The sequence below is a fragment of the Bufo gargarizans genome, chromosome 1 (assembly GCF_014858855.1).
Source record: "Bufo gargarizans isolate SCDJY-AF-19 chromosome 1, ASM1485885v1, whole genome shotgun sequence".
In the NCBI taxonomy this organism is placed as follows: domain Eukaryota; kingdom Metazoa; phylum Chordata; class Amphibia; order Anura; family Bufonidae; genus Bufo; species Bufo gargarizans.
The window spans coordinates 227,154,680-227,178,605 of NC_058080.1; the positions used below are offsets into that span (position 1 = coordinate 227,154,680).

At 41.2% G+C, this 23,926-nt stretch overlaps 1 protein-coding gene across 1 annotated transcript in view; it reads left to right on the forward strand.

The window, feature by feature from the left end:
• ETNPPL (ethanolamine-phosphate phospho-lyase) overlaps positions 1–23,926 on the forward strand; it is a 33,590-nt gene that overhangs the window by 562 nt on the left and 9,102 nt on the right. The window contains exons 2-10 of the mRNA XM_044301956.1: positions 9,568–9,686; positions 9,805–9,964; positions 11,885–11,959; positions 12,200–12,293; positions 13,489–13,605; positions 17,042–17,124; positions 18,236–18,461; positions 19,680–19,834; positions 22,803–22,892. Coding sequence (XP_044157891.1) covers positions 9,568–9,686; positions 9,805–9,964; positions 11,885–11,959; positions 12,200–12,293; positions 13,489–13,605; positions 17,042–17,124; positions 18,236–18,461; positions 19,680–19,834; positions 22,803–22,892 — 1,119 coding nt within the window. The remainder of the gene's footprint in view (positions 1–9,567; positions 9,687–9,804; positions 9,965–11,884; positions 11,960–12,199; positions 12,294–13,488; positions 13,606–17,041; positions 17,125–18,235; positions 18,462–19,679; positions 19,835–22,802; positions 22,893–23,926) is intronic.

Here is a 23,926-nt window from a genome sequence, read left to right on the forward strand (position 1 = left end):
AATGGAGAGCAATCCGTTCAGGATGCATCAGGATGTCTTCAGTTCAGTCTTTTTGCCTTTTCTGGATGGAGAAAATACCACAGCATGCTGCGGTTTTATCTCCGTCCAAAATTCCGGAACACTTGGCATTTTATACCATTGAGTGTTCTGCAAAACGGACCGCCAAAAATAAATAAATGCCGGATCCGTTTTTCCGGATGACACCTGCGATGGAACTGCCTGTCAGAATCCTCTGCCGCAAGTGTGAAAGTACCCTAAAGCCTCTTTCACACGGGTGTCGTGTGTGAGGGCTGGATAGGATGCGAGTGCGTTGCGGGAAAATGCACGATTTTTTTGCGCGAGTGCAAAGCGTTTTAATGCGTTTTGCACGTGCATGTGAAAAATCGGCATGTTTGATACCCAGACCCGAACCCGGACTTCTTCACAGAAGTTCGGGTTTGGGTTAGGGTTAGGTGTTGTGTAGATTTTATTATTTTCCCTTATAACATGGTTATAAGGGAAAATAATAGCATACAGAATGCTAAGTAAATTAGGGATGGAGGGGTTAAAAAAAGAAAACAAAATAAATAAACTCACCTCATCCACTTGTTCGCGCAGCCCGGCTTGTGTTCTTTCATCTTCTTCTTTAAGGACCTGGGAGGAAAAGGACCTTTGGTGACATCACTGCGCTCATCACATGGTCCGTCACATGGTCCATCATTATGGTGGTGATGGGCCATGTGATGAGTGCAGTGACGTCACCAAAGGTCCTTTTCCTCCCAGGTCATCAAAAAAGAAGAAAGAAGATGAGTCGGGCAGCGCGAACAAGTGGATGAGGTGAGTTAAATTATTTATTTTTTTAACCCCTCCATTCCTAATTTACTTAGCATTCTGTATTAAGAATGCTATTATTTTCCCTTATAACCATGTTATAAGGGAAAATAATAATGATCTGGTCCCCATCCCGATCGTCACCTAGAAACCATGCATGAAAATCACACCACATCCGCACTTGCTTGCGGATGCTTGCGATTTTCACGCAGCCCCATTCATTTCTATGGGGCCTGCGTTGTGTGAAAAATGCACTATATAGAGCGTGCTGCGATTTTCACGCAACGCACAAGTGATGCGTGAAAATCACCGCTCATGTGCACAGCCCCATAGAAATCAATGGGTCAGGATTCAGTGCGGGTGCAATGCGTTCACCTCACGCATTGCGCCCGCGCGGAAAACTCACCCGTGTGAAAGGGGCCTAAGTCATTGAATGTCAGCGTACCCAAAATTAATCCTAGAATCTGGCAATCCAGGGGAAATAAAACAGATCCTGGCATACATCTGTACTTGTCATATCAGCCTGATATAACTGCTACATAAGAGTTAAACATTTACATATGTCAGGAACAGGGAAAAGTGGGGAAAGTAGAAAGCAGCAGCAGAGGAACCAAAAGCGAGGAATTTCCTACAAGAACAAACACGACAGATCACTGTGGTCATTATAAAAGGAAGGAGGCCTCTCACATTTCTGGGTAGAAACACATGCAGTATATCCTAATGTTTAACAAAAGAAGAAGCAGAGCTAACGAAACTTTAAATGCATTACACATATTGTAAAAGTTTAAATGGTAACTGTAATTTTTTTTTATTTGCTAGTTTATTAGAGCTAGGTATTTATACCTGAGTTAGGCCTCTTTCACACGGGCAAGTTTTCCGCGCGGGTGCAATGCGTGAGGTGAACGCATTGCACCCGCACTGAAACCATAAGGATATGTTTTGCGGAATAACGGAACGGAAGAGGACTTAAATCAGAGAAGAAAAAAAACTCAGATACGGAACAATGGATCCATGAAAAACGGACCGCAAAACAATAACGGTCGTGTGCACGAGCCCTAAGTCTGTCAATGATTGTCAAAAGATCTGTAATTACCTTATAATAACAGCTTTCATTAATGTCCCTTGTTCCTTTCCACTGTTCCCTTAAAAGACAGTTGCTAGGGCTTGGCTGTCTCTGCAGCTTTCAAACTGGCCACTAAGTATTATAATAGGTGCCATTCCTTGGTCTGTACAGATCACTTTCAGAAGTCATCTCATTATCATTACATGCTGGATTACAATGTCAGATAACACAGATTTTATTCAGATGCGTTTTTTTTTTTTTTTACTCAAGCCTCATTCTCCCTTAGAAAACTGGGGAACAGGAGAAAGCAACCCTTGTAAAATGCTTCCCTAAGGCCCCAGTTTCTCAAGAAGAATGGGCTCTAGTCTGTGTAATGTACAAGATTAATGTGTAAGATTTAGGGGCAGTAGAACAAGTTCTCCGCTTTGCAGGTAAAAAAAAAAACATAGGTCTGTAGAATATAACAGCATGTACAACATGGAAGGCCAGCCAGGATGTTGAAATGATGACTTCTTCATTGGGGAGATACTTGACAACATGGTCGTTCTTCTTATGCAGAAACTCGGTGTAAGGCCCCAAAACATTTATCTTCCTTGTCATTCGTTCTAATAATGGTAGATATCTATTTGTTAACCCTCTCATTAATTTAAGCCAGTGGCAATCCATGTAAATTAGAAAATAGATTATATCAAACTGAGATGTTTTAAAGCAGGCGGCCACTTGCGGCCCTCAATACCATTCTGTGTGGCCCCCAACCATCTGGTAACAGATATAGGTGCCTGTATCTAGTGGCTTTTCACATGTATCTTCATGTATTCTTTCATTAGAGTCCTGGAAATGTAGCCAAACATTTATGACATACATGTTCAATATGCCATAAAAATTTTACTTGGTAACACTTCTTTACGTTTTATTTTCGGCCCTTGGGATTGGTTCCGTTTGACAATGTGGCCCCCAATAAGTAAAGGTTGTGCTCTCTTGTCTTCGAGACTCCACGGTGATGGGAGATTACAAGCTTTCCTATAGGTGGTCTTCTATATGCATCTACTTTGAGGGCACAATTGCCAGGAGGAATTGTGGGCATAAGCACAAACATCAGCTCAGCTCACTTGGTTGATTAAAATTGAAAATCCCACATTTCACTAGAAAAAAATGAAATAAGTAGAAGATAGTGAAGTGAAAACATCAGTGCCCTGCTGTCGCCTCCAGTAAGCAGAGCTCCTCTGGCTATATACAGTCTGTTCTCTGTTTAACGCCAGACAACTGTTTTTTATCTAAGCCGAGACCCACAGATCGTAATCATTTCCGCTGCGCTTCGTGATTCAAACTCTCCCAGCCAGTAAACATACTTGTTGCTTAGTAAATCATTTTATAACTCGTGGAAAAGCCAAAGCAATTCCAGGAGGATCTGCTGGACCTATTTCTATAATATCTAAAGTCCTGGAAACCTTAAAGGGGCCGTCCAAGTCTTTAAAACTCATGACCTATCCTCAGGTCATCAGTATCTCATAGCAATGCCAAGCGCATCTGCTATCCAATGATTGGCGCTGTGCTTGGTAAGTTTGCGAAAAGGAGGCGCTGGTGCTCACCGGAAGTCGGTTTGATTTGACTTTAGCATTTTCAGCCATAGCAATACGCACTCACTTCATTTTACAGAGCAGTAGCTTGTAGTCTCACATGACTAATGGAAGAGAATACTATATTACGGTAGTTACTCAAGGATATTCCATATGTCCCATGTGGGGACACATTGTTTGTTTGACGTCTTACTCTACAGTCTAAGTTTGCTCAGCCACGTGAACATGTGTACATAATAAAGAATATTGAACAGTCCTAGGCGGCTGACATATTTGATGAGTGACTACCGATCAAGTAGATGCCGTAACCATGAAGAAGACTTAAAAGCGTTGTCTCACTATACAGTATATATATATATATATATATATATATGTCAGTGTTCTTCACACTTTCGCTAGGGGTGTCTGACCTTTAGCTTTAAAAAAACCCAGATACATTATGTTCCCCTGTCAGGGCGGCGCTCTGCGCACACGTTGCACTCTCCTATCCTGGCAGCCTGGTCCCCGCTAGCTCCTGTGCCTTTCTATAGCAGGAACAGCCACCGTACTCCTGTGTATTAGGTTGGAGGCCGCTACCTGTCTTCCATATGATGCGCATGCGCATTTCCCAGCTCTTGAAAGGCCAGTGTCCAGAACATAAGAAAACTGGGGACTGGGGATGAACTTGAAAGTGTTTCATTGATTTGCATTTCTTCATCATTAGTTGTTTCTGTCCTGCCAGGATGAGAGAGAAGGCTTGAGTTAAAACTTTTCTGAACTAGCGCCTGGCAAATGTCCTGTTATTTTAGGTTGCTGTCACTCGGTCAAGTTTTCTGATGCAGTTTTAGAAGCCAAAATCAGGAGTGAATAAAAAAAAAAGAGAAGTCGTATCTGCCATTTATACTTTCTCTCCTCCATTGCCTTCCAAAACTGCTTGAGGAAACCTGACCGAGTGGCAGCACCCTTAAAGACTGTTTGTCTACTCATTCTCTTCAGTGACAGCTGACTGTAGTTATTTCGTACACTGCAACCGGTCTGAACTGGTTTTCCACACATCAGGATAAACAGCTAAGGGTACGGCCAGGCGCTCAGGTTTCTGCATGCTGTTTAGGAAAACCAGGGGTGAATTCAAAAAAGAGAAGCTGCATCCGTCCTTTATACTTTCTCTCTTTTTATGATCCACTCCTGATTTTGGCTTCCACAATTGCATCAGTATGTGGTCATATCCTAAAAGTGTGTAAAAGCCAGAAGCTTCATGTACTGTGACTACTTCATGGGGAATACTTCAGCTCCATTAGTTAAGCTGAGAGCTTGGCTTTTGGCACTTATATTGCTGCTAAACAGGATAGATTTTATTATAAGGTAACCCCCGCTACAAATTCCGACAAGCCTATTTTTGTGTGAAAGCCCACAAGCATTGTTGCATTCAGACATTTATAACTGTTTCTAAAAAAAAAATATTCTAATGATTTGTACAATTACAGATTATGAAATACACTGTATGTATAGTTTTTAATGGCTCTCTTTCACACTTGCGTTGATCTTGTCTTCCGGCATAGAGTTCTGTCATCGGGGCTCTATGCCGGAAGAATCCTGATCAGTTTTATCCCCATGCATTCTGAATGGAGAGAAATCCGTTCAGGATGCATCAGGATGTCTTCAGTTCAGGACCGGAACGTTTTTTGGGCGGAGAAAATACCGCAGCATGCTGCGCTTTTTGCTCCGGCCAAAAATCTGACGGATCCGTCTTCAAATGCTTTCAGTTCACTTGCGTTTTTCCGGATCCGGCGTGTAATTCCGGCAAATGGAGTACACGCCGGATCCGGACAACGCAAGTGTGAAAGAGGCCTTTTAATGTTGCCACATTCCAAGAGACAAAACTTTTCTATTTTCCCTTCTAGGTAGCCTTGTTTGGGCTTATTTTTTGTAGGACGCAATGTAGTTTTCATTGGTATCATTTTGGTACATGAAACCTATTAATTCACATTTATTATACTCATTATACCAAAGCATTATAGCCTATCAGGGTAAAACTAGTCGGCTGTCTATAAGGCTGTGGCTAATATGCATCTGTGTTGTATGGATCTGTGATATGATGCTATATACTGCTATAGGATCATAATGTACTTCCACTTTATATGCGTTACAATTAAATTCTCCACTAGAAACTTTAGGGCACCATGTGATAGCACATAGATAGCACCATTTTATGCATACGCCATATACCTGAGCAAAAGCAAATCTTTGGAAATCTAAAGCTGACCATACACATTAGACTTTTGTTGGTCGAACCCACCAAGAACGACAGTTTGGGTCAACACTCTATGTGAGGCGCTACCGACTCTCTCCCGACAGATGATCCCCTGGGAGACAAGGATTGGGCGAAATGAATATTTTCACCTGATCCTTTTGTTCTCCCAGGAGATAAGTAGAGATTGGTGAATTTTTCAAAAATTCTATTCGCCAGTTCGCCGGATTTTCAGGAAAAATTAGATTCAATTGGAATATATTTGCCACGAATTACGTTAAAAAACAACTATTTCCTGGCTGCTGAGAGCCTTTATAGTGATGTAGAACACTGTGCCTTGTAGTATCACGCATAGGGAGTCTGCTTTGGTAGTGAAACAATACTATAAGTCAGTATGACATGCAGATGACAGGCGTCGCTCTTAGAATCACTGCACACTTCACTTATTTGGGCAGTCACAGGGCCAAAACTGATCAAATAACTCAAGTATGAACTCAGCCCTACAGGTCAATGTTAGCGCCAAGAAGAAGCACACTCCTTTTACACCATCGCCAGCTGATTCCACATCGATGTCAACAGAACCTGTTCTATTAAACGCTTATACAAGTAGAGCCCCCCCCCCCCCCCCCCCGACAGAGTGGAGAGGGTGTCAGCAGTAAATTTGTGTTGACGTCACTGATTAATTTGCCCTTCCTCTGATCAGTCAGAACAATAACCCAAAAAAAATGATCTTGTCTGTGGAGAATCCACCTTCACTAAGTCTGCATTTGCTGAATAATCCATCAGTATTGCTAATGCCAAAAAAACTGGAGTGGATCTAAAACAGAGATGACATGTGAATGGAATATTTGCATGTCGTGTTTTGGCTACTAAATCATAAGCCAATTCTGATGGGACCATACAGGCCTTACAGCTGCTACACAGACAGGATCAAATAAATGTCAAATAAATGATGATGTCAGCCAGGCCGAAAGCCAAAATAGTGGACCAGTCATGAAGTGAGGAGGGTAGGAACAGCATGAGAAGTCCACAGAGTGGACCTATGACATAGTGGTGAGGTGGAAGCAGCAAAATGATGTGACGTACCAAACCACAGAGGAAACACGTGAGGCTACAGTGGACTGATGGGTGTAATAGTTCATGTACTCACTGTTTGCAGATGCCTCCCCTGGGCTGGCGTACAATGGATGGGAAGACAGCACAAAATCCTCCAGGGCACTCTCTGTTGCAGGGAACAACTGACCTTTAGCTGGGCCCCTGGTTCGTGATGCCAGCACCGTAAGGTGCAAATGTTGAGTGTAGTAGTAGAAATGATGAGGAGTCGGTTGTGATCAAACAGTTGAACATTTACTGAATCAATTGTCTTCAGGTAGTCAGTACAGATACAGTTCATTTGTATGATATAAGTGATGACTCAAAAATAAGCTCAATTGTATTCCACTTATCAGGTTTAGGTAATTGTCAGTTGAGGAGTTCTCTTTAAGGTTGACACTTTACAGGCAAGACTTATGTAATTATTCTAAATCCAAACTATAGCACTCTGGTACTAAATATGCTGTCTTCTACTTATCTTGAGCTATCCAATAAGGGCGTTCTCCCTCGTGGCAGGCATCAGTCTTCTGCTATATTATTTGCAGGATGCTCTCCTGAAGTAATCAGGTTTTTAGGTTTTCACTATGTCCCGGAAGGCTTCTAGTGAATAAGGACAATTCTGCAGATCACTTATCGATTCATGTCCCGGCACTTGAAAAGTTGCTCTCAGGCACTTGTGCTGATGAGGTCCATAAGCTAGATTCAGCTGTAACCCTCACTAGTCTCTCCCCATATCCAGACATAGACTTACTGTCTGGTGCTTGGCTGCTGTAGATAAATGTTAGGTGTACTCCCTTAGCCTGGCCATGACCAAGGGGTAGAAATAGCAGACTACATGGTGGACGATGCCTGTTTCTCTCCTCCATAAACTTGCTTCTCCTCTCACTAACTACTAACTTCAAATAACTTTATTAACACACCCCAAGCTATATATATTATGTGGTGACAGCACCACCTAGGGGTGGATGGGTGAAATGACATTGCCAGCCTGATAATAGGAAATACCATACAATGCGAATAAATACCTAGATATATTCAGATGTTTAAAGTATCCCATATGTGGGATGCTGCAAGGAGACCACAGAGTGGCAAGGTGACATGGTGTGGAGATGGCAGCAGCATGAGGACACCACAGAGTGGCAAGGTGACATAGTGTGGATATGGCGGCAGCAGAAGGAGACCACAGATTCTGGAAAGATGTCAGAGGCCGTGTGATTGTGAACATTAGGTCATCAGCGTATGCCGCAATTTTATATTCCTGCCCCCCTACTGAAAGACCTGTGATATTAGCGTTCAACCGGATCTTTCGGAGTAAAGGCTCTAACAGCACGAAAATCAAGGGCAACCCTGTCTGATCCTGTTTTGTATTTCAAACGTGGGTGATAAAACCCCATACACCTTCGTCGCCACAGAGGGGTAGGTATATAAGGAATGGATCCAGGCCATCATTGAGCCATCTATGCCTACATGGTTTAGGACTTCAAATATCCACTGCCAGCTCACCCTATCAAAAGCCTTTTTGGCGTTTGTGGACAAAAGGCAGAAAGGCGTATGCTGAAGTTTAGCTTGGTGAATCAGATTCAGTACTTTAGTGGTATTGTCTCGGGCTTCCCTGGATTGGATGAAGCCCACTTGGTCAGAGTGAATCAGACTTGATAATAGGGGAACCAGGCGCGTGCCTAAGATTTTGGCAAACAGCTTGAGGTCAACATTAAGTAATGAGATTGGGTGATAACTTGCCCAGGCTGCTGGATCCTTCCCCTCTTTATGTACAGGTATGTTTCTGGTAGTATTGAAATACACCCCTATACGCTTTCACCATAAATAACTGCAACAGCGCAGTGTGTATATATTTGTCTTTTTTTACTAAAAAACACTCCTATACGCTTTCAACAGAAATAACTGCAACAGTGCAGTGAGTACATACTGTATATATATATATATATTTTTAATGAAATGCGCCCATTTACTCTTTTACCAGAAATCACTGCAGCAGTGCACTTGGACTGAATTAGGCCACTATATGCTTTGACCAGAAAAAAAAAATTAAAGAGTGAAGTGCTTATATATATTTCTTGCAGTACTGAAATACGCCCCTATACGCTTTCACCTGAAATAACTGCAACCGCAGTGGCTCTCTGTTTTCCCCATAGAAGACACATACACGTTCGGCCCAGCTGAACATAGATGAGAGATAGCTGTAAGCTGTTGAATGTGTATGGCTCCTTAACACTGGAGCTCACAACAATTATATAACATATGTAATGAATAGCCTCAAGCACAAGCAGGAAAATCCTGCCTAATAGTTGGAGTAAGTCTAAGAAGCCTATTAGACTGCTTTATGTTCAAGCACATCCTCAGGATAGCTCTTCAGTATCTGATCTGTGGTAGTCCGACATCCGGGTCTCTGCTGATCAGCTGTTCAAGAAGGCACCAGCGCTCCTGTGAGCTTTGCGACCTTCCCTCTGGTTTTCCTAGGCAAGTGGGCGTCACATTCATTGGTCACGTGGCCTAGGCGAATGGGGCTGAGCTGCGATACAAAGCACAACCGCTATAAAATGTACGGTGCTGTGCTTCCTGAGCTGAGAAAAGGCAGTAGCTCTCACAGGAGCCTTCTCAAAATGATGTGGGGTCCTGGATGTCGGAACCACACCGATCAGATACTGATGCCCTGTCCAGAGGATATGTCATTGTTATGAAAATCTCAGAAAACCCTTTTAAGGAAATATTTTCGGTAGCTAAGATCTAATATAAAAGCACCAATCATAATAATCCCTTTATTTGTCATTCCCTTTCAGACCATCCTGCAAAGTATTTTTTGAAAAAGATCCAATTAAGATTGTATGTGCAAAAGGGCAGTACATGTTTGATGAAAGAGGAGAAAAGTACCTGGACTGCATAAATAATGTTGCTCATGGTAAGTCCATCATCATATACACGATAGATTGCACAACCTGTTTTTATGATGTCATTGGTTTACTGTGTTCCTTTGGCAGCACTTGGACATGAATAATGCATGTTTTCCTCTCTTGTAGTTGGACATAGTCATCCAGAGGTGACAAAGGCTGCAGTGAAGCAAATGGAGTTACTGAATACAAACTCTAGATTCCTGCATGACAACCTCGTCCTGTATGCTGAGCGCCTAACAGCTACCCTGCCTGAGGAGCTTTCTGTTTGCTACTTTGTGAACTCAGGGTATGTTTGCAAGTAATATCTCTTGTTCTCTGTGCAATATATTTTAAGATATAAGTTTAAATCTAGTTAGAAGCTAGCTATGTCTTATTATTTATGTTAACCAGAGTTTTTCATCTTCAGGGGTCTTTCGGCAGAACCCCCTCATGTGGCTAGTTCTGTGGAGGGAAGCATACCTACCTGCTCCCCGCTGCTGGGTTCCAGCTCTTTCGCTCCCCAACTTCAGCACTCCAGCCCTATGTGTTAATATCATGTTTAACGGCTGCTGTAGCCATTTACTGACCACATCAGTAATGTGTCCCACTTGCGTCACGTTAGTGGGTCTCGGGATGCAAGGGGATGCTTCACCAGTGCAGCCAGTGATGGCTGCAGCAGCTACCAAACCAGATGTTGACACCTGAACAGGGACGGACTGGGACTTGAAATCAGCCCTGGCATGTTTAAGCACGCAGGACCGTCATAGACACGCTAGACACACACACACACACTGGACACATACTACACACCCCAATGACACACTGGACACATGATCACGCACCACTGACACACTGGACACATGATCACGCACCACTGACACACTGGACACATGATCACACACCACTGACACACTGGACACATGATCACACACCACTGACACACTGGAGACATGCTCACACACCAGTGATGCAATGGACAAATACTGCAGAACACCACTGACACACTGGACACATGCGGTACACACCACTGGCACACTGGACACCAGCTAAACACACCACTGACACACTAAACACGCTGCAAACACTACTGACACACAATTGACATACTGGACACATGCTGCACACACCACTGACATACTGGACACCTGTGTACCACACTGCTGACATACTGGACACGAGTTGCGCACACATCACTGACACACTGCATGCATGGTGTGCACACCACTGACACTCTGAACTCATGTGCAAAGGGCGCCTCCCCCTAGGGCCCTCCTATATTTCGTGTCCCAGGTTTAGTTAGTAATGCTGAGTGATGTAGTGAGGCCTAAATGTCTCTTTTTGTGTCACGGTGCTCCTACCTGGATACCGCTGGACCCCAGGCTTTGGCTCCGAAGCAATAAAAAGGGGGAATAATTGAGGCATTGGAAAGAACTTGAGTCCAGACCTTGAAATTAAGTTCAACAGCAGCTTTACTTTGAATAAACGTTTCTTCAAACATTTTACAAGCGTTGTCTTGGTTCCAGCAGGCTTTAGCATTAAACTGGCAGGCAAACTCAACTCTGCTATATCTTTCTCTAACATTGCTGTACTGACAAGCTGACTTGATAACTTGGCTTCTTCTTTATGCTGCACTTCACTTTTTAGTCTGACTTATCTTCAGCCAAGGAACTTTACTTCTGCCTCCATGGCCAGGAGAGCTTAAAGAGGACCTTTCATGTATCCAAACATTGTAAACTAACTATCAGGATATGTAGCGCGGTGCCAAGGGATCTCCCTGCACTTACTACTATTCCTGGGTGCCGCTTCGTTCATGACGGATTCGCACCAAACGCAAGTGTGAAAGTAGCCTTATTGTGCTAATCTTGATGAAGAAGCAGTGCTCACATAAGCACCTCCTCCGCTTCAAACAGCTGATCAGCGGGGGTGCTGGGATTTGGACCCCCTCCAAAAATTTATAATCTATCCAGAGAATAGGTCATCAATAAAAATCCACTGCACGACCCCTTTAATACAAAATGAAAAATAAAAACATGGTACACCATGCTACCAACTACTACGGGTATGTAACAGGCATTCTATGTGTTGTGATAGCAAACAGCAATGTCATATACACGATATACAGTTGACCTGACAACTTAATATAAGGCATTATTCTCTTTCCGAAAACCCTTTCTCATAAAGAATATATAGAGTTCCCACTCCTTATTTGTTTGAATTTGTCTTTCAGGTCAGAAGCAAATGACCTAGCGTTACGGTTGGCTCGACAGTACTCTGGACACAGTGATGTGATAACCCTTGACCAGTAGGTTTTAAAATGTCATTATACTATAGAGCGTTCATTTTTGCTTGCTGACTAAATCTGTAATACAGTAGAGATGATACTGTCAATACATTTATATTCACATGCGACTGCTTTTACTTTAGACTTCTAATAATCGTATATAAATAAAAATAGGTAATGAGCATAAAAGCAGTAGTAGTAGTAAAATTATATCAGAGCCCTATTCCATAGAAAATGTATGCTTGTCATTTTTTGCTTCAGTGCTTACCATGGACATGTGACGTCTTTGATTGACATAAGTCCATACAAGTTTCAGCAACTCGGAAAAGAAGCCAAAAAAGAGTTTGTCCATGTGGTGAGTATTCATTAGCCCTTCTATTTCTGTGTCATTCTTTCCTTTAGGAATACCACCTTTTATTAAGCATGTTCATTAAAAGACAGAGTTATATAGTTCCTATTGATCTGAATGATAAATCTTCAGTCTTCAGCAAGCTCCCCCTAGTGGTGGCAATAATTCCAGAATTATATCATTTATGTGTATGGCTTGTGTGAGGAGAAGCCAGGGATCTGTGCAAACTTTAAAAATTATTAACTCAGTTATCATAGAACGTATAACCTTTGACGCTCCCATAGAGAATGGATGGAGCTCCATCCATTCATTCCATGAGGATGGGCAATGGGACCCCAGTTCTCATGATTGGTGGAGGTTCCTGTGGTCAGACTCCCAGTATTCAGCTTGCTATTGCCTATCCTGTGGATAAGGGATAACTTATAAACTTGGCAGAAGCCCTTGTATCAGTTGGTGTAGGCTACTGACAGTCTCATTGTTTGTGACAAATCAGCCTGTGCCCTCAAGCTTTAAACTATTAGACCTGAGGAAGCGATGGGGTACCTTCAATGAAGGCAGACCAGGTGACTGTTACAGGGCCCAGGGAAGGGGTACCAAGCACAGAACGCCTTCTCTTTCCAATGTAAAAACACTGGTGCCACTACTGGGGGAGTTCAGTGCAAACCGATATTACAGCTTCCTTTTCAGTCAGTCGTAACTGCATAAATTCTAATGCACTGAGCTCCCTCTAGTGGTGGCTATAGGCAAACAGCGTCGTAATAGATTGGAAACAGATTTATCAATGTATTTGTACCAGTTATCTGTGGTGAATACATTGAGAATTATGGTGGTCAGAATGAGTGCCAGTTAAACTTTACAGACATAGAAGGTGGATAAAATGCGTGAAGCCAAGGCTGACTTTTTAAATTACAATTTAATTAAAATGTTGTTTGCTTAATGAAAAAACAAAACATAAATTCACCAGAAATATGTAGCCGTGGTGCTTTGCTCCTGCCCAAAATTTACACCTATTAAAAACTCCATACTTACACCAAAATAAATGTTTTCAAGGTTTTATGAATGTGCCCCATGGTGCACAAAAAACAATAATTGTCAATGAAGCTGTCCTTGTCCTTTGAAAGGTATTGTTGATTTTTTATCCTGCTGCTTTTTCTTGAAAAAAAAATAAAAAATTACACTGAAACAAGTGTCTACTTTCCAGGCTCCATCACCTGATACCTACAGGGGAAAATACAGAGAAGACCATCCTGATCCTGGGGCAGCATATGCTGAGGAAGTGAATGACATAATCAATGAGGCTCATCAAAATAATCGACAGGTAAATCCAGTACTGTTTAAACTCAGAGTCCATGTGCTTTATTTCACATCCTTGATAAAATCCATCCAAAAAGTACAGCAGTAAATCCAAAATGACTGAAAATATTAGCCCCAGAGGAAGATAGTCTGGCTAATGCATTTCAGACCTGTGTAGTCTTTAATCATAGTCTCACATAGATGCTTGCTGTGTACTGTATGTGTGTAGGCATCTACAGAAAAGAACAGAAATATTTGAACACCCTGCGATTTTGTTGAAGTTCTCCCACTTAGAAATCATGGAGGGGTCTGAAATTCACATTGTAGGTGCATTCCCACTCTGAGAGACGGAAGTGGCTGGGTCTTCCAACATGACAACGACCTGAAGCACACAGCCAGGATAACCAAGGAGTGGCTCCGTAAGAAGCATATCAAGGTCCTGGAGTGGCCTAGCCAGTCTCCAGACCTAAATCCAATAGAACATCTTTGGCGGGAGCTGAAACTCCCTGTTACTCAGCGACAGCCCCGAAACCTGACAGATCTAGAGGAGATGTGTGTGGAGGAGTGGGTCAAAACCCCTGTTGCAGGGTGTGCAAACCTGGTCAAGGACTACAGGAAACGTTTGACCTCTGTAATTGCAAACAAAGGCTTCTGTACCAGATAGTAACACTGATTTTGCAGTGCAAGACAAATACATTCTTAAAAAATCATACAATGTGATTTAATGATTTTTTATTTTTTATTCTGTCTCTCAGAGTGGGAATGCACCTACAATGTGAATTTCAGACCCCTCCATAATTTCTAAGTGGGAGAACTTGCAAAATCGCAGGGTGTTCAAATACCTCACTGTATGATCATTTATATTTTTTTTTTAATATATTAGTGACCCCTGTGGAATGAAGTAGTCATTTGCAGGGTAGCAGTGTGACTTATGTGATATGCAGTTCTTTAGCTCATTTTTCCTGTTACCGGCTTGCTTGACATTTCAGGTACGCCTCATTACCAGTATGACAGGTCCAGCCTGCTGACCTAAAGGGATAAAAATACATTATAACAATGCAGCTACAGATCACTTGCCTGCAGGGCATGCTTACAGTTTGTGTAGGTAGCTGTATATATGACGCCTTCATTTATTGTCTCTCTTTTAGGCATACATGACAAACTGGTATGCTGTTTAACTTGTTTGAATTTTAGGCTTCTTTTATATTCCTACCCCCCAGTTCAGGGTGTTACCACTCTGAAAATATTTAACCAGCACTACAGTATTGGAACTGAAGTAATTATTCTTTGCTGAGTTTAAATTTTCCATGAATGTTGAGGAAATGTTCCTACGGATCTGCTGAAGACCACAAGGATATCCTGTGGTCTTTCTGCTGCCAAAGGCATGTATTAATCCTCTGTTCCTTAGAGCATTCATGCATGCAGCAATGTGTAGTCCATTATGTTTTACATCTATTATTTCATTACTGTGTACTGTACTTTTAAAAAACTAGTTTCCAAGTGCTGAGACCCTCGACTATTGCTAAAATGAGGAGACATTGCTCACAGAGAGTGCTGTATCGCCTCACTGCTAGAGACAGACTCTACAGAAGGCCTATAAGCCCGTCTGAGGTCTGTCTCCTGCAGCGCTCCTCGCTTTAGCGATTGGCTAGGGTCTCAGCAACTGAATCCCAAGAGAACAAAATCTTTGACTATGACATATCAAAAGTTTGTTACTCCTTAGGTCAAAAAGATACTAAAATCTGGATAATTAAACCACATTGCAAGTATGTTACAGATGTTTGGTTCATTCTGTAACTATTCAAAATAGGTAGCATTTCAGATTACTATAGAATTGTCTGATGGGGCTAACAGTTTGGTAGACGGTAAAAACATCTTCAGCTACAAAATAAATTGCAACATGAGAGACATAGTGATAGGTTTAGATGGAGAAAACAGGATTACTTATATACTGTTTAATTCTTTATATCTTACAAAAGGCTATTGTCATAGGGAAAGAAAGACTTGTATTCATTTGTGAAACAAAAGGATGGTTATGAAACACAAGCACTGAAAGCCCAGAATATTAGTTTCGTACTCATACTAATCTTGTGAGACTGACATAATACTGTAAAATACTTCTACACTAGGGAATTTATGGATCAAACTTACAAAACTTTGTTACTAATGGTCAGTTTTTCTTTTCCTTTTTGTCCTTTTTACATATTGTAGGTGTTGGTGACGTTACCCAGTTGCTGATCAAGTTGTGCTAAAGACTTATATCTCTCCTTTGGAATTCTCCATGATGTTGCGTTCGCGTGCTTGTTGTAGTGCGCTCTTCAGCTGTATAGTGTATATATCTATTTGTTCACAGCGTTGTGTTTATCAGATTATGGATGATGATACTTTATTTCACTAAAGTATGAACCTACTTAAAACATCACTTTTACTCAAATCTTTTAAAATAAATCCCACATAAATTCACAACATAAGTGATATAAAATAGTAGTATTGCAGAGATAATCCAAACACTACTAAGAAAGGGATGACTGCAAATATAGATCATATATCCCATAAGGTTTGTGACACTTGTGGCCACTCATGTTTTTTTGGTGCTTCTTGGTCCAAAGTATGGGTGATGATGATACTTTACATGACAATCTGTTGTAGAGTACAACAAAAAGATAATGCAGTCTGGTCTATGACAAAAATATACTAAAGACGGGCAAATTAAAAGAACAGGGTAATTCACAAGTATCCAAGTATAACAGCAGTAGGGAGCCTCCTCATTTCCTGGGTTTGTGGATTGGTTCCTGTTGTCTCATGGAGTGGCCTCCAACGACTATAGACTTATGAGTGTAGTGGGCACTTAGGGAACACATAGGGTTCCTACCAGTTACCGTAACTTAATTAGACTGCTATAAATATATATAAATCATCTACTCACGTTTTATTCTTGAGGTACTCACGCCATGTTGTGTCAGTGTTATTTTCGGCAGTTACAAATGTATCTTTCATGTTTTTTACAGTTGGAGACTTAATACTAAATTATCTAAAAACAATATTGCAATTTATAATCACGCCTGATTTTTTTTATTCTGAATAACCTTGATTTTCCCTTCCCAGAAGTAGAACAAGATCAGTTGTTGGTAATGAACTATTACACAGACTACAATTGTAGTCAGGAGTAGACTAAACAAGCAGTTCATATTGTCAGTTTTCTTGGGCATCTAATGAAAGTCTTCTTGGCTGATGTCAAGTGGCCTTGAAGACATTACTGAATAATGACAGTCTAGCCCATTTCTACTGAGCTTCTAACCACTGTGATTTACCAGTGGGTTTTGGGTATTACATTTGCAGATCTTAGGCTAACTACTTTGCACTCATGAAAGGTTACACAACCCACAATTGAAGAGATTCCAGAGAGTCTTCTAGAACGAGTCTACTAGAACATTGCCCTGATCTTCTCTTTTCTTACATAGATTGCTGCATTCATTGCTGAATCCATGCAAAGCTGTGGAGGCCAAGTTATCCCACCGCCTGGCTATTTCAAGAAAGTGGCAGAGTATGTACCCAGTTTAAGAGGGACTTTTTGCGGGGTAAAAACTAAAAGACTTATTAAAGAAAATCTATTTTATAAAAAGGGTCATGTCTAAAATGTAAAGATAGTGTAATTAAAGAGACAACTACATTAGGAACAGGTCCCATAAAAAATGATAGGCAAAAAAGTGCACTATTTTGTTTATTAAAATGATGGACACGAGGACATCATGTGTTAGATGTGACACATCTAACACTGCTATTATTTTTGTGGTTCCACTCCTATGATAGAGCAGAGCAACACAGATGAATGGTGAAGATGTGAATATAGACTTAAAGAGTAGATAAAATGACATTAAAAAGACAAAATGACTTTTTAAATGTTGGTGTTTTTTTAAATATATCTGATTATTCATACAAAAAAAATCCCAAAATATCCCAGTTTACACACTAGTATCTAGATGACACAATAGAAACTGACATTTCACATTTTCAGCTTTGCAGTGTAGATCAGACCAAGGGGCTATTCTCCACTACGTCATGGAGACTAAATACGTATATTGCAATTATAATTTTTTTGAGTAATCCTCATTCCTTGGACCTACCATAAAACACACAGTGAACTGTGTATACAGATATTACAAGAAGGATGTGTTTTACCAATGTTGTTGCCCCAGGAAAATTTCTATAATATCCAATTATTTTACTTAAACACATAACCTTTAATGCGGCAAAAAGCGTATATTTTTGAATATATTCTGCAGGAAGTTGTCCCAATAAGCAATGTTGATTGACTGCATTATCATTAGCTGTTGAAATCCAGTACTGTTACTTCACTTATCAACCTTGAGCTCCTAAATTTTTATGAACATTCTTGACTGATTCTTCTGCATATTTCAGTGTAAAGAGATGCAGACCTAATATTTCTAGGTACGGCAGTAAGATAAATGCTCAGTAACATAAAATTTTGCTACAAATAAAATTAATTAACATTGATAGGATGAAATCAATTATCACTACAGGCTTTGCTGACTGCCAGAAACTTGTGAACCAAATGCCCCCTGCGTACATACCCTGAAAGCGATTGTGTTACTCTTCTGTATCCATGATTGATTGCTGTATTTCTTTCTTTCCAGGTACGTACATAAGGCTGGAGGAGTATTCATAGCTGATGAAGTGCAGGTTGGATTTGGACGAGTTGGGAAATATTTCTGGAGTTTCCAGCTCCAGGGCGAAGATTTTGTACCAGACATTGTCACCATGGGAAAGCCTATTGGTAATGGACATCCACTGTCTTGTGTTGTGACAACCAGGAAAATTGCAGAAGCCTTTGGGGCGACAGGCCTGGAATACTTTAACACGGTAAATTTGTGTAAAATATTAAGTCATTTGAAAGCTCTGCATGCAATTGATAGGTCCTTCTACAGATTATTGATTAATTACTACAGTTTTGTATAGAATAGGAAAAGTATGTGGGGATACTATGATACCTAAGATAATCAGAATAATAATTCTAATTGTTAAACAATAAAAGAAGAACAATAAAGCACAATTTCCACCCCATCAGGTCTCATAAGCAGGGTCAGATTTCTCACTAAAGGCCGACTTTCCTGGACTCCCTTGTCCATTTAAACTGACTAATCAGAATTATACCAGAGAAAGAGAAGATTCGATCTGCCCCATTTACCACTTATTTACAATGGTACATCTATACTTATCCAGCTCTGAAGGAATGCCATAGCCATGTTACTCCACCTTCATTTACAGACAGTAGTGCATTCTTACCTGGGCATTGCATATCTTGCCAGATGGAGTCTTGGTATCTTGCGCACATGTGGGTGTTTGTTTTCTGTGGAGTATACGTTTTGAACAGATGAGGGTGTACCATACTCACCATCTGATGTTGTCCCATTTGCTAGGAGGGTCTCTTGATAGATATAAGGACATACTGGTGCACAAGTGTTTATTATCATAAATAACAATTGGATTATAAAGTTCTACATGTATACAAAGAAACCAACTGGCCCAAACTGTTGACTGACAAATAATGCTATTGGAACGATATGGACCTCATTTCAATATGTTATAGTATGCTTGTAGATGTCTATATCACATAAGGTTAAGAAGGAACCGCCACAAAGGAGTAGCTGGTTTAGGAAATTGTTTGTAAAAACATTTGTTTGGGTATTTTAAACCTAGCCATACAGATAAGATAATGGTCAGCCAAATGAGCTATTGACAGCTCTCTCTCCTAACTCCCCCATACACTTGCATATTTGGCCAAGCATGCATGTGCCCTGATTGGGGAGAGGGGCTGTGCCACATTCTTCTGGCAGTGGCTTATCTTACCAAAAGGATCAGGCATTTTTAAATCTGGCTGCCCATTGCTTGTTTTCCCCGACATCTGCCATATAGGGACAGTAAGGAGACTCCATACACATTCAGTTCTTTGCCGGTCCTCTGAAATCGTCAGGTTCAGCAAAGCCAATGTGCATGTCTAGCTTTGGTAAAATGGGTTATTCCAATAATCCTGTGCTCAAACCTGCTGGTCATATTCATGTTGTTCTGTTATTCTTGCAGTTTGGGGGAAACCCAGTGTCTTGTGCTATTGGCTTGGCTGTGCTTGACATTATTGAAAAAGAAGATTTGCGAGGGAATGCTATCAGAGTGGGAAACTACCTTGTAGAGCTGCTGCAGGAGCAAAAGGAAAAACACCAGATAATAGGCGATATCAGGTAACAGCTATCTGTGAAAGCAAACAGACAAGATCTCCAAATCACCTTGCTGCAGGGCAACCAGCTGTCCCACTGTTGGGCCATATTTCACTTCTTTCTTTCCATAATGACTGACAGCACAAGTATAGCAACTGCTCTTCTCCTCTTATATACAACCTCACTTACAAGTGGGATAAACAGTATGAATGTTAGCATCTGGCTGCCTTATAATAGTACGGCCACAGCATCTCATTTTCCAACAGAAGTCAATGTGGAAATAGGCTTCTGAGACAGACCTGGCACTTTCAAAGTTGTGATGACTGCACCTGTTGCGCGTGCAGTTAACTGCACATAAAACCCGTCCAGCCGCTTACGTCTGCTGGCTGCATTGGCTATACAGTTGATCAGCCACTTGCAGTATAGGCAAGTGGTGTGTTCTTCCATCTTTAAATGGTGATACCTTTGTTAAAGTTAAAGGGGTTTTCCCATCACAATGGGGCATATCGCTAGGATATGCCCCATTGTCTGATAGGTGTGGGTCCCACCTCTGGACCTACAACGAGAACGGAGTGGGGGAAATGCATGCGCAGCCACCCTACATTCATTTCTATGGGGCTGCCGAAAATAGCCGAGCACTGGCTTGGCTATTTCCGTCTGCCCCATATAAATGAATGGCAGCAGGGGCCCTGCATGCACGGTGTGCTCCAATTCACTTGTACGGGAGCAGTGCTTAGTGGTGTACGGACCCCGGGAAATCCGGGGTCCTCCAGCCACCACTCTCCCCACTCCATTCTCCTTGTAGGTGCGGGTCCCAGAGGTGGGACCCCCACCTATCAGACAATGGGGGCATATCCTAGTGATATGACCCCATTGTATGTGATGGGAATACCCCTTTAATCAGAAATCTACACTGTGTTGCAGCACACTAACTATGTTTAATAGAGAAAGGACAGCTCAGAATAGTGACTGATACCCAAGATAAAATATTCTGTTAACAAAGGTGCTTAAGAGGCTTCTTTGAATAGAATGCAAGGGAAAAACACCTTATAAATATAAGATACATTGGAAGAGAGCTTCCAAAGGAGAAGAAAATCCAGCTTCTAAAAATCTGATCCTTTATTCCAAAAAGTCAAATACGTTTTCCAGACACAGGATAAAAGTATGCGGTCTACATGTTTCGGACACTCAGATTGCGATCCTTACTTATGACTCATGATTGGAAGAGAGCTGTACATATTTTTTATTTTATCAAAAGAGCACAGATATTTTCTCTTATATTTCCACATGAGAGAATGAAAATTATCCCCATGTTGCTGCTTTAAATTCTTGTAACTACCTGCTCTAGTGTACATTGCAATGTACAGTCGTGGCCAGAAGTTTTGAGAATTACATAAATATTGAAAATTGGAAAAGTTGCTGCTTAAGTTTTTATAATAGCAATTTGCATATACTCCAGAATGTTATGAAGAGTGATCAGATGAATTGCATAGTCCTTCTTTGCCATGAAAATTAACTTAATCCCAAAAAAACCTTTCCACTGCATTTCATTGCTGTCATTAAAGGACCTACTGAGATCATTTCAGTAATCGTCTTGTTAACTCAGGTGAGAATGTTGCCGAGCACAAGGCTGGGGATCATTATGTCAGGCTGATTGGGTTAAAATGGCAGACTTGACCTGTTAAAAGGAGGGTGATGCTTGAAATCATTGTTCTTCCATTGTTAACCATGGTGACCTGCAAAGAAACGCGTGCAGCCATCATTGCGTTGCATAAAAATGGCTTCACAGGCAAGTATATTGTGGCTACTAAGATTGCACCTCAATCAACAATTTATAGGATTATCAAGAACTTCAAGGAAAGAGGTTCAATTCTTGTTAAGAAGGTATCAGGGCCTCCAAGAAAGTCCAGCAAGCGCCAGGATCGTCTCGTAAAGAGGAATCAGCTGTGGGATCGGAGTGCCACCAGTGCAGAGCTTGCTCAGAAATGGCAGCAGGCAGGTGTGAGCGCATCTGCACGCACAATAAGGCGAAGACTTTTTGAAGATGGCCTGGTGTCAAGAAGGGCAGCAAAGAAGCCACTTCTCTCCCAAAAAAACATCAGGGACAGATTGATCTTCTGCAGAAAATATGGTGAATGGACTGCTGAGGCCTGGGGCAAAGTCATATTCTCCGATGAAGCCTCTTTCCGATTGTTTGGGGCATCAGGAAAAAGGCTTGTCCGGAGAAGAAAGGGAGAGCGTTACCATCAGTCCTGTGTCATGCCAACAGTAAAGCATCCTGAGACCATTCATGTGTGGGGTTGCTTCTCATCCAAGGGAGTGGGCTCACTCACAATTTTGCCCAAAAACACAGCCATGAATAAAGAATAGTACCAAAACACCCTCCAACAGCAACTTCTTCCAACAATTCAACAACAGTTTGGTGAAGAACAATGCATTTTTCAGCACGATGGAGCACATATTAAGTTACGTCTAGGCACATAAGGCAAAAGTGATAACTAAGTGGCTCGGGGACCAAAACATTGACATTTTGCGTCCAGATCTTAATCCCATTGAGAACTTGTGGTCAATCCTCAAGAGGCGAGTAGACAAACAAAAACCCACTAATTCTGACAAACTCCAAGAAGTGATTATGAAATAATGGGTTGCTATCAGTCAGGAATTGGCCCAGAAGTTGATTGAGAGCATGCCCAGTCGAATTGCAGAGGTCCTGAAAAAGAAGGGCCAACACTGCAAATACTGACTCTTTGCATAAATGTCATATAATTGTCAATAAAAGCCTTTGAAACGTATGAAGTGTGTGTAATTATATTTCACTACATCACAGAAACAACTGAAACAAAGATCTAAAAGCAGTTTAGCAGCAAACTTTGTGGAAACTAATATTTGTGTTATTCTCAAAACTTTTGGCCACGACTGTATGTGCAGTGCATACTGTCTCTATGTACTCTCAAAAGAAAATGACTTCTCAATATCATTCTAAATCTTTCAGAGGTGCTGGACTGTTTGTTGGTGTAGATCTAGTTAAAGACAGACAACTGAGGACTCCGGCTACAGCAGAGGCCCAGCACGTCATATATAAGTAAGTGATTGCATAACACTGAGATAGCTGCTTACTGTCAGAAAGGGATTCCAATAAGCCAGTAACACCTCCCGTCTCATTTACGAGCCATGTTCGATGGCTTTGTAGAACATTTAAAATCTTTTAACCAAGAGTTAAATGTGTTTAAGAAGTTCCGCTCCTCATAATAAAACATTATAGTAATGCCCCCAAATGCTGTAAAAATAAAAAAAAATACATGCTCACCTGAATAATGCTATTAAATGCTAATAAACCATGCTTACAGCCTAGTAGGAGAGATTATGCTGATTAAATAGCTGCACAGATATCTTAATTTAAAAATAAGCAAGTTGGAGCACCAGGGGGCAGGGCTAAATCCTTGGAGCACTGCTTTTGTAACGCCCCTGTGCTCTGCATACTCCCCCTCCCTTTGATTGACAGGGCTACACATTAACATGCTGAGGGCAGAGCTGTGGCCTAGAGCTGTGTCATAGCATGTACATATCATATACACCACTTACTATAGCCTTACCATATTGAGAAAAGTGGATTTCTATGTTTAGATGAGACAACTGCTTTAACTAGTGTTGCTATAGTGTCAGTTTAGAAAGCTGAATATTTATTTATGAACTTGTGGAATGTGCACAATCCATACTTGAAGGCACCCTTGACAATAAGTTGATCACAGCAATCCAGTGATCAGCTATATTCTGTGGGGAAAACTGGCAATAAGTGTTAAATTTCCCTTAAGCGCCACCACATGGGAAATTAATCATTACACAGTGCCTGTTCAAATCAATGAGGCGTCTATGTAATACAGGATCTGAGAGAAATACTCTTTACTGCCCTCCACACCGGTCAAGAGGTTAATTCAAATTCCCAATAGGGGATATGAAAATGGGTTTTCTTAACTAGACATCCATTTAATTCTATAACCATAACTCACATAGAAAGTTACATGTGTTACCTTGAAATTATTATAATTCATAATATTGATTGCTCCCCATTTTTTTTTATTTTTGTATAATTTTGCATTGATGACATGAAAAGCAAAA